Source organism: Hemiscyllium ocellatum, chromosome 26 (genome assembly GCF_020745735.1).
Source record: "Hemiscyllium ocellatum isolate sHemOce1 chromosome 26, sHemOce1.pat.X.cur, whole genome shotgun sequence".
Taxonomy (NCBI): domain Eukaryota; kingdom Metazoa; phylum Chordata; class Chondrichthyes; order Orectolobiformes; family Hemiscylliidae; genus Hemiscyllium; species Hemiscyllium ocellatum.
The window spans coordinates 17798391-17812573 of record NC_083426.1 but is presented as its reverse complement, the minus strand read 5'-3'; the positions used below and the strand labels follow the sequence as shown (position 1 = coordinate 17812573).

Here is a 14183-nt window from a genome sequence, read left to right as displayed (position 1 = left end):
GTAGAAGGTAGGGGTTCTTAATGGTGCACGTAACAGCTGAAAGTGGACATTCTGTGCAAAATAATTACAATGATGTCCACAGTGTCTGTTATGTTTGAAGCAATATTTGAAGCCTCGCGTTGAACTAAAAGAACTAAGCAACAAATTTATTTTCTTAAATACAAAGAAAAAAATGACCATACAAAAATGAAATGGAGCAACTCTTCAAATAGTGACTTGTTGGTTCAGGAAAAAGACACATTTTGTCAAAAGCTCCCCAGTAACAGCTACACTTGCAACAATAACAGTTCAGCAGGAAAGCCAACATTTGTTCTGATTAAGAGAGTGCTGATCATGGATACTGGAAGTGAATGCTGATTAGTAGAAGTGTTTCCATGGAGAATGCATGCAATTATGTTAATTGACACAAAAACAGAAATTGCTGGAAAACCTCAGCAGGTCTGTCAGCATCTGAGGAGAGAAATCAGAGATAACATTTTGGGTCGAGTGACTCTTCCTCAGGGGTTCTGAGGAAGGATCACTTGAATTGAAACATGAGCTCTGATTTCTCTTCACAGATGCTGCCAGACCTGCCGAGCTTTTCCAGCAATTTCTGTGTTTGTTTCTGATTTACAGCATCCGCAGTACTTTTGGTTTTTAATGCTAATTGACAGTTAACCATCAGGCTTTATCTAAATGCTGAAGTTGGCAGGTTGACTGTGATTGCTCAAGGAATTGTTCTGGGAAATGAACCAGCAACCAATTGTTTTGTTGAAACAGACACAGTGCAATGTCATAATCTTTCCATTTGTAAATTTGTTCTTTGCAGACAAAAAAAAATTACACACGTTATGCCAGTTTCAACTCAACAAAGTCAGTTCATTTTCCATGAGAAAGCTCTGAGCATCATCGTCAAGCTGCCAGATTTAACATTTACATAAAGCTTGGCAGTTAACTGTCAAACAACATTAGTTGGTGCGGTCTCCATGGCAATGCCTTTTCCAGACAAATTCCGCTTGCCAACTTGCCATGCAATATTAGTATTGGCTTTTCTCCTTGAATTTGGATTCTTGTGCATTGTCCTGATGAGCGGAAGATGAAAAGCTTCCAAGAAAGCTTGATTCCCAATAGTAGGAATTTTTTTAAAAGTAGTACAATGAGCATTCAGGATCGATGTGTTCCTCTAAGTGTGAAGGGCAAGGTCAGCAAGTCTAGGGAACCCTGAATGTCAAGGAATGTGAAGAGTTTGAGGAAAAGAAGGAAGCAGATACAGTGCATTAAAACAGGGTAGGCTCTTCAAAAATATAGAGTGTTGGGGGTTGCTTAAAAAAGAAATAAGGATGGCAAAGAGGGCTGCAAAATATATTTGGCAGATAGGATTAAGGAAAACCCCCAAGGCATTTTCTTATTATATTAAGAAAATTACCAGGGAAGGAGTGTGGTCTCTTAAGAGACCAAAGGGGCAATATGCGCCTGGAGCCAGAGGACACGGGTGTGGCCTTAAATGAATACTCCACATCTGTATTCAGAGAGGAGAAAGGCATTGTAGCTGGAGATTTCAGCTGGAATTGCAAGGTTCTGGAACACATTAAGATTAATAAGGAGGATGTATTAGAAGTTTCCGCAGGTGTAAAGGTGCGCAAATCGCCACGGCCGGATGAGATCTATTCCACGCTGCTATAGTAGGCAAGGAATGAAATTGCTAGGACCCTGGTGAAAATATTTAGTACTTTGCTGGTCACTGGTAAACTACCTGATGATTGGAGGATAACTAATGTGGTTCCTTTATTCAAGAAAGGCAGCTAGGATAAGCCAGGTAATTATTGAGCAGTTAGTCTGACATCAGTAGTATGGAAATTATTGGAAAAAGTTCTGACAGACAGGATTAATCAATATTTGGAAAGATACAAAGTTAAAAATCACACAACACCAGGTTATAATCCAAGCGTTGCTACTTCATCAGGTGGCTGTTGGGTATAAAACAAAAGATTGTTTGTTAAGTCTCATGTTGGTTTCAGTTCTTTCATAATTAAATCCCAGAGGTTCTTTTAAAGTTACATTCTCAAGTAAACTTTAGCAATAGGTGCCATGTCGTCTCAGATAATGCATTGAAGGTGTGAGGTGCCCTGTGTAAGGCTTCCAAACAAACCTGTTGGACTATAACCTGCATGATTTTTAACTTTGTACACCCCGGCACCTCCAACTCTTAGAAAGGTAGGGATTGATTAGGGATAGTCACATGAATTTGTTGGAGGGAGATCCTGTCTCATTAATTTGTTTGAGTTTTATTTGAAAGGTGACTAAATGTATTGAGGAGAGTAGAGAAATTGATATGGTTTCCATGGACTTCAATAAGGCTTTTGACAAGGTCCCACATAGAGGGTTGGTCCAAAGGATAAGAACCCATGGGATACAAGATAAGTTGGCAATCTGGATCCAAAAGTGACTTGTAAATAGGATGGTGGAGGGATATTTTCGTGCTTGGAAGCCTGTGACCAGTGGTGTACCACAGAGATTGGTGCTAGGACCCTTGCTGTTTGTTATGTACATTAACGACTTGGATGTAAATGTAAAAGATATAATTAGTAACTTTGTGGATGACATGAAAATTGGTGTTGTTGATACTGAGGAGGATGGTCTCAGGCTCCAGTCTGATACTGGGCAGAGCAATGGCAGATGGAACTTAATCCTGATAAGTGTGAGGTGGTGTATTTTGGGAGGTCTAATAAGGGAAGGTAAATCCCGAGGAACAGAAGGACTTTGGTGTCCATAGATCCCTGAGGGTGTCAGCACAGGTGGACCGGATTATGAAGATGGTATATGTAATGCTTGTCTTCATTAGCTGGGCTGTAGAATATAGGAGCATGGAAGTCTTGTTTCCATTGCAAAACATTGGCTAAGTCACAGATGGAATACTGTGTACAGTTGTGGTCACTACATTATTGGAAGGATGTGGTTGCCCTGGAGAAGGTGCAGAGGAGGTTCACCAGGATGTTGCCTGGGATTGAAAGTGTCAGATACGCTGAGAGATACTGGGTAGATTGGATTTGTTTTCCTTGGAACAGAACAGGCTGAGAGGGATCTAACTGAGGTATTTAAAATCATGAGAGACATGGAGTGAATCATGAGAATCTCTTTCCCCATGGCAGGTGTGTCTAAGACCAGATGGCATAAGTTTAAGGTGAAAAGTAAGTGGTTTAAAGGACTTCTGAGAAAAAGTTTCGCCTAAATATAAGAGGTTGGCGGAGGCAGGTAATCTTGTAACATTTAAGGAGCATCTGAACGAGCACTCAGAATGCTTAGAAGGCAATGGACCTAGTGCAGACAAATGGGATTAGTGTAGTTTGGTGTTTGTTAATCAGCATAGACGCGCTGCATGACTCTGAAGTGTGTCTTTTACAGCAATTCAACAAGCTGTACTAAATTAGCGCTGTGTGTTGTGATTTATTAGGTTTTCGACCCCGTTCTTTTTACTTCCACCCAAGGGTCAGGAACTGACTTTGGTTTTCCACAAAGTTCCAGTTAGTCTATAATGTAAAAATTATCTAACCAATGCCTGTTTCTTTGAGAAAATACATGGAAAAAAACCAAAACAACAGAGCACCTCAGTTAATTCCATAGCAATTTGGCATACTTGGAATGTTCCCAAAGGAAAATGCAAATCAATTACCTTTACCTTCAAAACAACTTCTTTTGATTTTGGGAACCACATGAATTATTTATTTCTGTGTTTGGGAATAAAAACCATCTCAACAGACTCCCAGAATTCATAAGAAACATATTATTTACTGTTTCTTTTAGAGCTTGTTTGATCTGCAAGTCTACATTAATAACTTAAATCTTCCCGGTTCACGCTTCAACTTCAAAAGCCTTTTCTGAAATGTCTTGAGTCAAACAGCCTCCACCAGAAAGATTTGGGTGGGATATTGTGGATATAGGGGAGAATACTTTCACCCACCTACTCAGCAGCAAAATAAAACTTCCCTTTTGAAAAATAATTACCCAAAATTTGAATGATTTGCATCATTTTATCAGTTTCTCAATTAACTATTTCCAATTATCTTCAATTGCCACAAGGTACAGCTATAAAATGCATGCATTATGAAATTAGCTATTCGTAACAAGCGATTTTCTGTGGTATAGCATTACATTAAATACAATTTCTGATGTTTTCCTATAGAATTGCAGCAGGAATTCAAAATAATTGGGCAAAATTGATAAAAATAAGTCTGCTGAGTTCCAAAGTATTTCAATTCTAAAAACTCCTGAAGGCGCGCATGTCAGAAGAATGTAACTTATTTATCTTTAGTCGGGTTAAGATGGATATTGTGTGTTATTATTTTTATTTGGTCTTGCGATATGGACATCCTGGCCAGGTCAACATTGATTGCCTTTCATTTTATGCCCATTGTGTGCTGCCTTGCTGAGCAGCTGCAGTACTCATGATTGAGATTTATTATGAAAGTAGGAACAGGCGTAGGCCATTCAGCCCCTTGAGCCTGTCCCACAATGCAATGGGATCATGGCTAATATGTGGCCTAACTCCATATTCCTGCCTTTAGCCCGTTTTCCCTAATACCTTTGCTTAACAAATGTATGGCTATTTCAGATTTAAAATTAACAATTCAGCCACTATCCACTTCTTTTTGTGGAAGAAAATTCCAAACATCTACTACTTCTTGTGTGTAGAAGTGCTTCCTAAAATCTCTCCTAAAGAGTCTGCTCCTAAGTTTTAGACTATACCCCTTAGTTCTTAAATCTCCAACCAATGGAAATAGTTCATCATTATCTACACTGTCTTTCCCTTTTAATATCTTGAAGACTTTGGTCACACCTTAGCTTTTTAAATTTCAGAGAAAACAGGCCTAATTTGTATGATCTCTAATCAAAATACCCCATGAAGTCCATTGATCATTCTAGTAAACCTATGTTGTACTTCCTTCAACATATATCCTTCCCAAATGTGTGGTGCCCAGATCTGCTGTCAGTACTGCAAGTGGGATCTAACCAGGGATTTTGTATAACTGTAGCATAACTTTTACATCCTTGTACTCTTCTAGGTATAAAAAACAGCATTAGCTTTCTGCATTGCTTTCTGCACCTATTTGTGGCATTTTAAAGATCTATACACCTGAAACCCCAAATCTCTTTGGATATCTGCTATATTTAACTTCTGTGCCATTAAGGAACATCCTGATCTATCCTTCTACTGTCCAAAATGGATAACCTCACACTTACTTACATTGAACACCATCTACTGCAATTCAACCCATTCTCCTAGTCTCTCAATATTCCTCTGTAATTTTCATGAATGTTTGCAATATGGAGTTTTAACTCAGCCCAAGCAGTTTTTAGATATGTTTCAGAAGTTGGTTTGGGAATTGGGGAATGCGATGAATGAAGATGTGTTGTTGGGTAAGAAGAAAGGTGAGGAAACAAGAAAGAAATTATAATTTACAAAGCACACAATATGTATGCAATTTCTATGGCACCAATGTGATATTGAAATATTAATGTTATAATTATAATATTTTTGTTATTATATTATTGTTGCATGGGAGATTACTAAAATACTTTTTGTTTTTCAGACCTGCCATTTATCTTCGTTGGGCACCAGTGAAGCTGTAATAGGTCTTCAGTTTAATTACAGAAGTGACACTACTTTGTCAATAAAGACCACAAATATACCACATCTGATTTTCCTCATCTGAAGACATAAATTGCAGTTTACAAAGAAAAATAAAATCATTGATTCATACAAAAACATTTGTTTGGTGCTTATTTCAATGAATGAAATGCAACAAAATGTAGATAGTTGTGGACAATGCTGAAGGATGTTGTAGGTTACAGAAGGACATAGATAAGCTGCATAGACGGGCTGAGAAGCACAAATGGAGGTTAATGCAGGAAAGTGTGAGGTGATTCACTTTGGAAGGAGTACCAGGAATGCAGAGTGCTGGGCAAATGGTAAGCTTCTTGGTAGTGTAAAGAAGCAGAGAGATTTTGGTGTCCATGTACATAGATCTCTCAAGTTGTTATCCAGGTTGATAGGACTGTTAAGAAGGCATATGGTGTGTTAGCTTTTCTTAGTAGAGGGATTGAGTTTTGGAACCATGAAGCCATGCTGCAGCTGTACAAAACTCTGGTGCGGCTGCATTTGGAGTTATTGTGTGCAGCTTTGGAAAGGGTTCAGAGAAGATTGACTAGGATGTTGCCTGGTTTGGAGGGAAGGTCTTCCGAGAAAAAGCTAAAGGAATGAGGCTGTTTTCATAGAGAGAAGAAGATTGAGAGGTGACTTAATTGAGACAGATAATCAGAGGGTTAGATTGGCTGGACAGTGAGAACTTTTTTTCCAAGGATGGTGATGGATAGCACAAGGGGACATCGCTTCAAATTGAGGGGTACTAAATGTCAGTGGTATTTTCTTTACTCAGAGTAATAAGGGCGTGGAACGGACTGCCTGTAACAGCTGTAGACTCACCAAATTTACTGGCAATTAAATGGTTATTGGATAGGCATGTGGACAAGAATGGAATAGTGTAGGTTAGATGGGCTTCAGATTGGTTTCACAGTGCGGTGCAACATCAAGGGCTGAAGGACCTGTACTGTGCTGTAATGTTCTATGTTTTAATATAATTTGAAAGGAATTCACCTGTATCAATTCAAATTTGGCACAACCCCTGACCACAGTAATGCCAGACAGGCCTCCTGGGAATTGAATTGGGAAGGAAATTTGAACCATTTGGGTTTTGGTATCCCAAATTCTCTGGGCATTTCTCTTCACCGGATAAAAAAAGAACTTCTCTTTAATATGGCAGATTAATAATTTTTGGGGAGGCAAATATGATATGGAGTAGGACTTTGATTTGGCACAATGTTTTTAGTTAGATCCTTGCCTACTTATGGGTATTATTTTATCCTCATTCCTAGGATGTGGGTTTATCTGTCAAGGGGAGCACTTATTGTTCATTCCTAATTATCCTTGAGAAAGTAATGGTGAGCTGCCTTCTGGAACAGCTGCGGTCCACATAGTGTAGGTACAACCATGGTGCTATTCAGGTCAGAGGTTCAGGATTTCGATCTAGTGAAATCAAAAGAATGTTTTCGTGGCTCTATGTCAGGATGCTGTGTGACTTGAAGAGGAAAACTTTGAGTTTGTCCTGTCCCCATGCACCAGTGCTCTTCTCCCTCCAGTTGATAGAGACTGTGGGTTTGGAAGGTAATATCAACTCTTGCTTGTGGAGTTGTTGTACATTTTACAGATGGCACACATGGCTATCACTGCTCACTGGTGACAATGGGAGTCAATGTTTAAGATGGTGGATGGGGTGCAAATCAAATGGGTTGCTCTTGTTTTTGGATCATATTGAGTTTTGTGAGTGTTGTGGAGCTATAACATAATTTTAATGCTGATTACTTGTGTTTGGAAGGATGGAGGCCCAAGCTACAGATTATTTGTTTTTGCGTTATTCATCCATTCTTGCACTCTTCCACTGGATATTTATGTTTGTCTTGGGCTGAGGGCAAAATATACACTAAAAGGAATTAAATCCAAATCAAAATGGCAAAAAATGTACAACTGAAGAATCTTTCAATTTATGCTGTTTTGATGCTGAAAGAACAAACTGTTACAGAGAGAACTGTGGAAAATAAGACTGCTTGAAGAAATTCAGCACTGTAATTGTTCAATACATATAGATATTGATTTTAGATTCACACAACTATTATGCTGAGGTGCTTTGATGACACCATTGCAAATATAGTTGAAAGAGTCCAAATATTCCCAGTTGTGTGATTCCCTGCTGGAGAATTGGAACCAGATGGATCTTATTGAGTACGAGATCCTTGATTGCAGTTGTTAACCTGGGCCAGTCAGGAAGCCCTGGTTATAAAGAGGCAACACAGTGGGCTCAGTGGTTAGCACTGTTGCCTCACAGCACCAGGGACTTTGGTTCAATTCCAGCCTTGGTGACTGTGTGGAGTTTGCACATTCTTCCTGTGTCTGTGTGGATTTCATCAGGGTGTGCCAGTTTCTTTCCACAGTCCAAAGATGTGCATATTAGGTGAACTGACCATGCTAAATTGCATATAGTATTCAGAATGTGTAGGCTAGATGCATTAGTCTAGAGTAAATGGAGAGAAGTAGGGGAATGGTTCTGGGTGGGTTACTCTTCAGAAGGTTAGTGTGGATTGTTGGGCCGAAGGGCCTGTTTCCACGCTGTAGGGATATTATGATTCATTTGTTTAAAAAATATATATAAACAGGGGATTTAGAATATCCTCAGTTCAGGGAACTGACTCTGAGTTGGCTGGCAAAGTATTTTGGACTGGGAGACATTGCCTTCCTTCTTCTTTGTTTTCTGTTTATTTTCTTAAAAAAAATAACCAGGACATTTAGAATCTCCTTAAATCAGGTGAGTGACTCTGAGCTTTTAAAAAAAAGAAAATGTATAATATAAACTGGGGATTTAGAATCTCCTCAGTTCAGAAGATTGACTCCAAACTGGTTGGCCACAGCCAGTGCACTGGGGACAAGAAAGTAAAGGGTGACGTAGTGTTAGGATACTGGCCTCTGTGCACTTACTTCACCTGTTCATTTATTCATTAATCTTAAACCTTGTTGTTAAACAAATAATTCAGTACCATATTGATTTACTGAAATGAAAAGCCATTGTTATTACTTATGACACATTCATTTATTTTCACACTGAATTCTGGTAAATACAATAATGTGAGGATATCAGCAAGTTTATTTTCATTTTGTATGCTTTAATTAATTATTTATTTACGTCCTGAAACAATGCATTATAAGCAAATGTACTTGTCACTAATATATTCATTAAGGCCAATTACAACAATTACAATTTTCATCGAAGACTAGATGTTCAGAACAAATCATGTGGTAGGTTTGTCCAGCGTGACACTGGTAGTATTTACTACGATCAGAGTAATCAGGATATGTCCCATCAGACTTGCCTTGGCAAAATTCATGGAGTACAGTCACAACAGTTGAAGTTATGGCACCTGTAGAGGAAGTCACCCTGGTAGTTGTGCTAAAAGGTGTTGATAGCCCACATTCTGTGAAGCAGAATAAAAATAGTATCTTAATCTTTCTTTTGATTAAGGCTTCCATTTCCTTGTTAGACTCAACTGCCTCCACACATGACTACACTGTGACAACACAATAAGCAACATAAAATATGATGTGGAGGAACTGGTGTTGGACTGGGGTGGACAAAGTTAAAAATCACACAGCATCAGATTATAGTCCAACACATTTATTTGGACGAACTAGCTTTCAGAACAGCTACCTGATGAAGGAGCAGCGCTCTGAAAGCTCGTGCTTCCAAATACCAAATGGGTGGCACAGTGGTTAGCACTACTGCCTCACAGCACCAGAGACCCGGGTTCAATTCCCGCCTCAGGCAACTCTCTGTGTGGAGTTTGCACGTTCTCCCAGTGTCTGTGTGCTCTGGGTGCTCTGGTTTCCCCCCACAATCAAAGATGTGCAGATTAGGTGAATTGGCCATGCTAAATTGCCCGTAGTGTTAGGTGAAGGGGTAAATGTAGGGGAATGGGTCTGGGTGGGTTGCGCTTTGGCGGGTTGGTGTGGACTTGTCGGGCCGAAGGGCCTGTTTCCACACTAAGTAATCTAAAAAAAAACATCTGATGGACTATAACCTGGTATTATGTGAGTTTTTAAACATAAAATATGGCAATAGATTTCATAATAGGAAGTTTCACAACAACCTGTAGTTGTACAGCACTGGAGTGCAAAAAAGTGATTCATGGAGGCAAAGGAATGATACTGAACAACAGAAGGAAAAGAAATGAGTCAATGACTGAAACCAAGATTGAACAGGAAAGATTTGAGGTGGTTCGATTGGAAAACAGGATGAAGAAGTTTTAGGAAGAGGACTGAATAGAACAAGATAGTTGATGGCTCTATCACATTATTGGAGTGATGGAATGAATGAAACAGAAACAAGAGCTGGAAACGCAGCATGTGAATTCCAGCATGTCAGCCTGACAGAGGCGATCAAACAACATCGGGTTGAGGCTATTGAAGGAATATGAAAGCCAAATTGAGAACTTTGACTTTGAATCGAGTTGCTTATACTTACCACAAAAATAAGCTAAATTCAAAATTTACAAGTTTAAGTTTCTACTTTTTTGAAAGCATTGCCATTTGTTTGTGTTGTGTTTACTGAAGAACACAGTCTACCTAAATAAGAAATAGGACGAGTAAGCCATTTGGCCCGTGACTGATTTTGTACCTCAACTCCACCTTACCTCACTACAAACATAAAATAATTGCTCAAAATTCTACTGACTTTTAAAGGGTTGCAAGTTCAACGGATTTGCAAACCTTTTGGCGAAGTATTTTCTTGTTACGTCTGTCATAAATGGCTGACCACTTATTCTGAGAATGTGAACCTTTCCCAGTTGACCAAAAGCATTTTCTCAGTGTCTGTCAAGTCCCTTCAGAATGTTTATACAATGCTTCCATCTGGTCACTTCTCCGTTCTCTAAACTCCGTTCTCTAAATCTGCATGCAGGACCTCAGATATGCTCTATATAATTTTGTAAAACTTCTTTACTCTATATATGTTTTCCTCTTATACTGTATGTGTGGAGTTTAAATACATTCTCCCTGTACCTGTGTGGGTTTCCTCCCGGTGCTCTGGTTTCCTCTCACAGTCCAAAGGTATACAGATGAGGTGGTTTGGCCATATTAAATTACCCATAGCATTCAGGGATAAGCATGCTGGATGGATTGGCCATGAGAAAGAATAGAAGGGTGATTCTGGTTGGGATGCTCTTCGCAGGGTTGGCGTGGACCTGATGGACTGAATAATCTGCTTCCACACTGAAGGGATTCGAAGATTCTATGATAATTCTTCTGTAACTAATGTGCCATTTGGTTTTTAAATTAACATTAACATAATAAACCTTAACCTTCCATGATATTGGTGCATTAGCAGTCAAGACCAAGTGTAGCTTTTGGCTGGGAGCTAGGGGTATATTTGATCATTAGACCATGCGCTTGTGTGTTGTGCAGTCCTTGTTGCAAGTCATTGAAATGGTAGCATAATGGCTATGCTAATCAGATACAAATCACCTGATCTGATTTAATTATCTGAATGCATGAATTCAATAATCAAGAGTTGTAACTTAGATTCAATTCATTTAAAAAAAGACAGTTACGTTAGGAATGGTGATTACCAGATTGTTGCAAGAAACTTGACTGATTCAACAACGCTTTCTAGAGAAGGAAATCTGACCACCCTTATCTGTCTGGCTCACCTCTCTTTCTTTTAAAGTCCAGTAGGCAACCTTTCCTATAGGATAACCCCCAATCCCAGAAATGAGTTGTGCAAACACCTCTCAACTACTGTTAACACAATTACGTTGTTTTTTTCAAATAAGGAAGTCAAAAGCATACACAATCCTCCAGATGTTGTCTTATAAAGACTCCAAAAAACTGTAGTAATATTTTCCTATTTTTAATTTCCATTATCCTTGTAATTGACACCAACATTCCATTTGCAATCTTAATAACTTGCTGTTCGTGTATCCTTAACTTAAAGTTCTGAGACCTCTTCCCATTAAAATAGTGTACTGTTTTTCTATTTTTCTTGTCAGTGTCAGCAATTACTCACAATATACTCCATCTGCCAAATTTTTGCTCACACTCAACCTCTGTCTTCTGTTATTGACTCTATGCCTGTTCTTGACAATTTACTTCCCTATCTATCTTACAGGCATTGTCAAATTTAGCTGGCATCCATTCTTCCCTACATCCATGTCATTGATATTGATTTTAAGTAGGCCAGACTCCCACACTGACACTTACATCCTGTCAACTTGAAAAGATAATTCTTACTTTTTGCCTCCTGTAGGCAAGTCAATTCTTTATGTATATTGATATGTTGTCCCCATCCTGCCTCCCCGTTCTCTTAGCTTATGGGTTCTTAGCAAATTTGTTGTCCTAAACCTTTTAGTTGCCTAATTGATTTTGAGAATGTTGGATTTAGAGAGAGTTCTTGGAGGTAAAAGAATATGGGGAGAAAGTGGTACCAGGGTTGGATGAGTTGGCAGATCAGCCATGACCATATTAAAAGATGGAGCATGTTTGATGGGCCAAGTGGTTAACTCCTGCTCCTATTTTCTATGTTTCTATGTGGTGGTGAGTTGTCTGCTTGAACTACTGCAGTCTCTGGGATGCAGCCATACCCGCAGTGCTATTAGGGAAGGAATTCCAGGTTCTTCGCCCTGTGGCAGGGAAGGAGTGAAGCTGGTGATGTTTCTCTACATCTGTGACCCTTGTCCTTCGAAATGATGAAGGTTGTGTCTTTGGGCTTGCTGCCAGAAGTCTCTGGGGTAGTTGCTGCAGTGCATCTTTTAGATGGTAACCATTGCTGCCACTCTGTGTTGCTGGTGAAGAAAGTCAATATTGAAGGTGGTGGGTGGGCTGCCACTCAAGCAGGTGTCTTTCCTGGATGGTAGCAAACTCCTTGGATGGCTAGAGTTACAACCATCCAGGCAGGTGGAGAATATTCCATCACACTCCTGATTTGTGCCTTGTAGATGATAGATAGGCTTTGGGAAACTGATGAGTTCCGCAGAATTACTTTTTTTAGCCACTGTATTTATATGGCTGGTTTGGTTCAATTTCTGATTTATGGCAACTACTAGGATGTTGGTATTTGAGTCTTCAGTGACGGTTATGCTGCTGAATGTCAAGGGAAGGATGGTTAGATTCTCACTTGTTGGAGCTTGTCATTGCCTGGCACTTAAATGATGTGAATGTTACTGTGCCAGCTAATTATCAGCTCAAGCTTAAATGTTGCATTTGGATAATTATTGCTTTTATATCCAGTGCTGAATGGTGCTGAACATTCCATAATAATCATCGAACAGCGCTACTTATGTCCTCATGTCCTTATTGATGAACTAGCTGGTTGGGACCAGGACACTACTGTAAGGAACTTCTGTAGAGTTATCATGGGACTTGAGGTGGATTTACCTCCAACAACCATAACCATCTTTGTGCAAGATATGACTTCAACCATTGGAGAAATTTCCCTGATTCCAAGAGTCAGAGGTAAGTTGTGCTAGGGGTCCTTGATGGTGCTGAAAATGTGTTGCTGGAAAAGCGCAGCAGGTCAGGCAGCATCCAAGAAGCAGGAGAGTCGACGTTTCGGGCATGAGCCCTTCTTCAGGGCTTGTCCTTGACGGTGATCTCAATCAAATGTGTGACTCTTGTTTTGCTTTATCATCTCCTTTTTACTTTTATCTCTGCACTCTCTATCCTCCTCTAGGCTTTGTGCATTACAGAACACTTAGCTTCCTTTTTTTAGATTTTATCCTCCCTCAGTGCTACTCAGGATTTGTGAGCATCAGTCTTTGTACTTGCAGTAATAGTTTTTCCCATTGCTTTGACACTATTTACCTTCAAGAAACTGTTCCCATGGCACTTGTGTTAAATCATTTCACAGCTTAGTAAAATTATCCTTTGCCCAATTCAAGGTGTGAAGTTTATAAAGGCAGCTTCCATCATAAATGTTGACATCTTAACTTTAACTGGAAAATGTAAGCGTAAATATGATAAGAGGAAATTAAGTTATACATAAAATAGATTTGTGCACTTGAAATGATTTAGCTATAGGGCATAATTCAAGTTTGAGTGGATTAATATAGCATTTGTACTAACCATTAATATTAAGGAGTGTCTTCAATGTGGTGGTCAAAGGGTAAACTCCTTGACCACATTTATTTCCAGTGAAATCATCCAAGTCCAAAGTCCACACCATGGCACCTCCAAAGTTGTTTTCCTTCAACCACTGAACCTACAGGTAAAAATATATAAACATACCATTAAAATGCTTTAAATAAACAGATCATTTTACTGGAGATAATGCTTTTCCTTCTGAAAGTATATATTGGATGAGATTACACTCATATACCACTGAAAGTTACTGAGTTCCCAAACATATGGGTTGGACTGATTTGGAGGTGACCACCACTACAGGTGATCACCATTGCACTATACACACATAGGCACTTCTACACACACACACACACACACACTTCAGACTTAGACCCTTTTACACTCTCACATTCACATGCACACTCTCTCTCACAGACACTCACAACCCCCCACCCCAGAAACACACACACACAAACCCACATGCACACAT

The 14183-nt window shown here is 39.3% G+C and overlaps 1 protein-coding gene across 1 annotated transcript in view; it reads right to left on the bottom strand.

Annotated features, from left to right (window-relative positions):
- Positions 1-13691: 13691 nt before the first annotated feature.
- Positions 13692-14183, bottom strand: part of LOC132828099 (acidic mammalian chitinase-like) — a 37692-nt gene continuing 37200 nt past the window's right edge. Inside the window, exon 11 of the mRNA XM_060845010.1 lies at positions 13692-13832. Coding sequence (XP_060700993.1) covers positions 13692-13832 — 141 coding nt within the window. The remainder of the gene's footprint in view (positions 13833-14183) is intronic.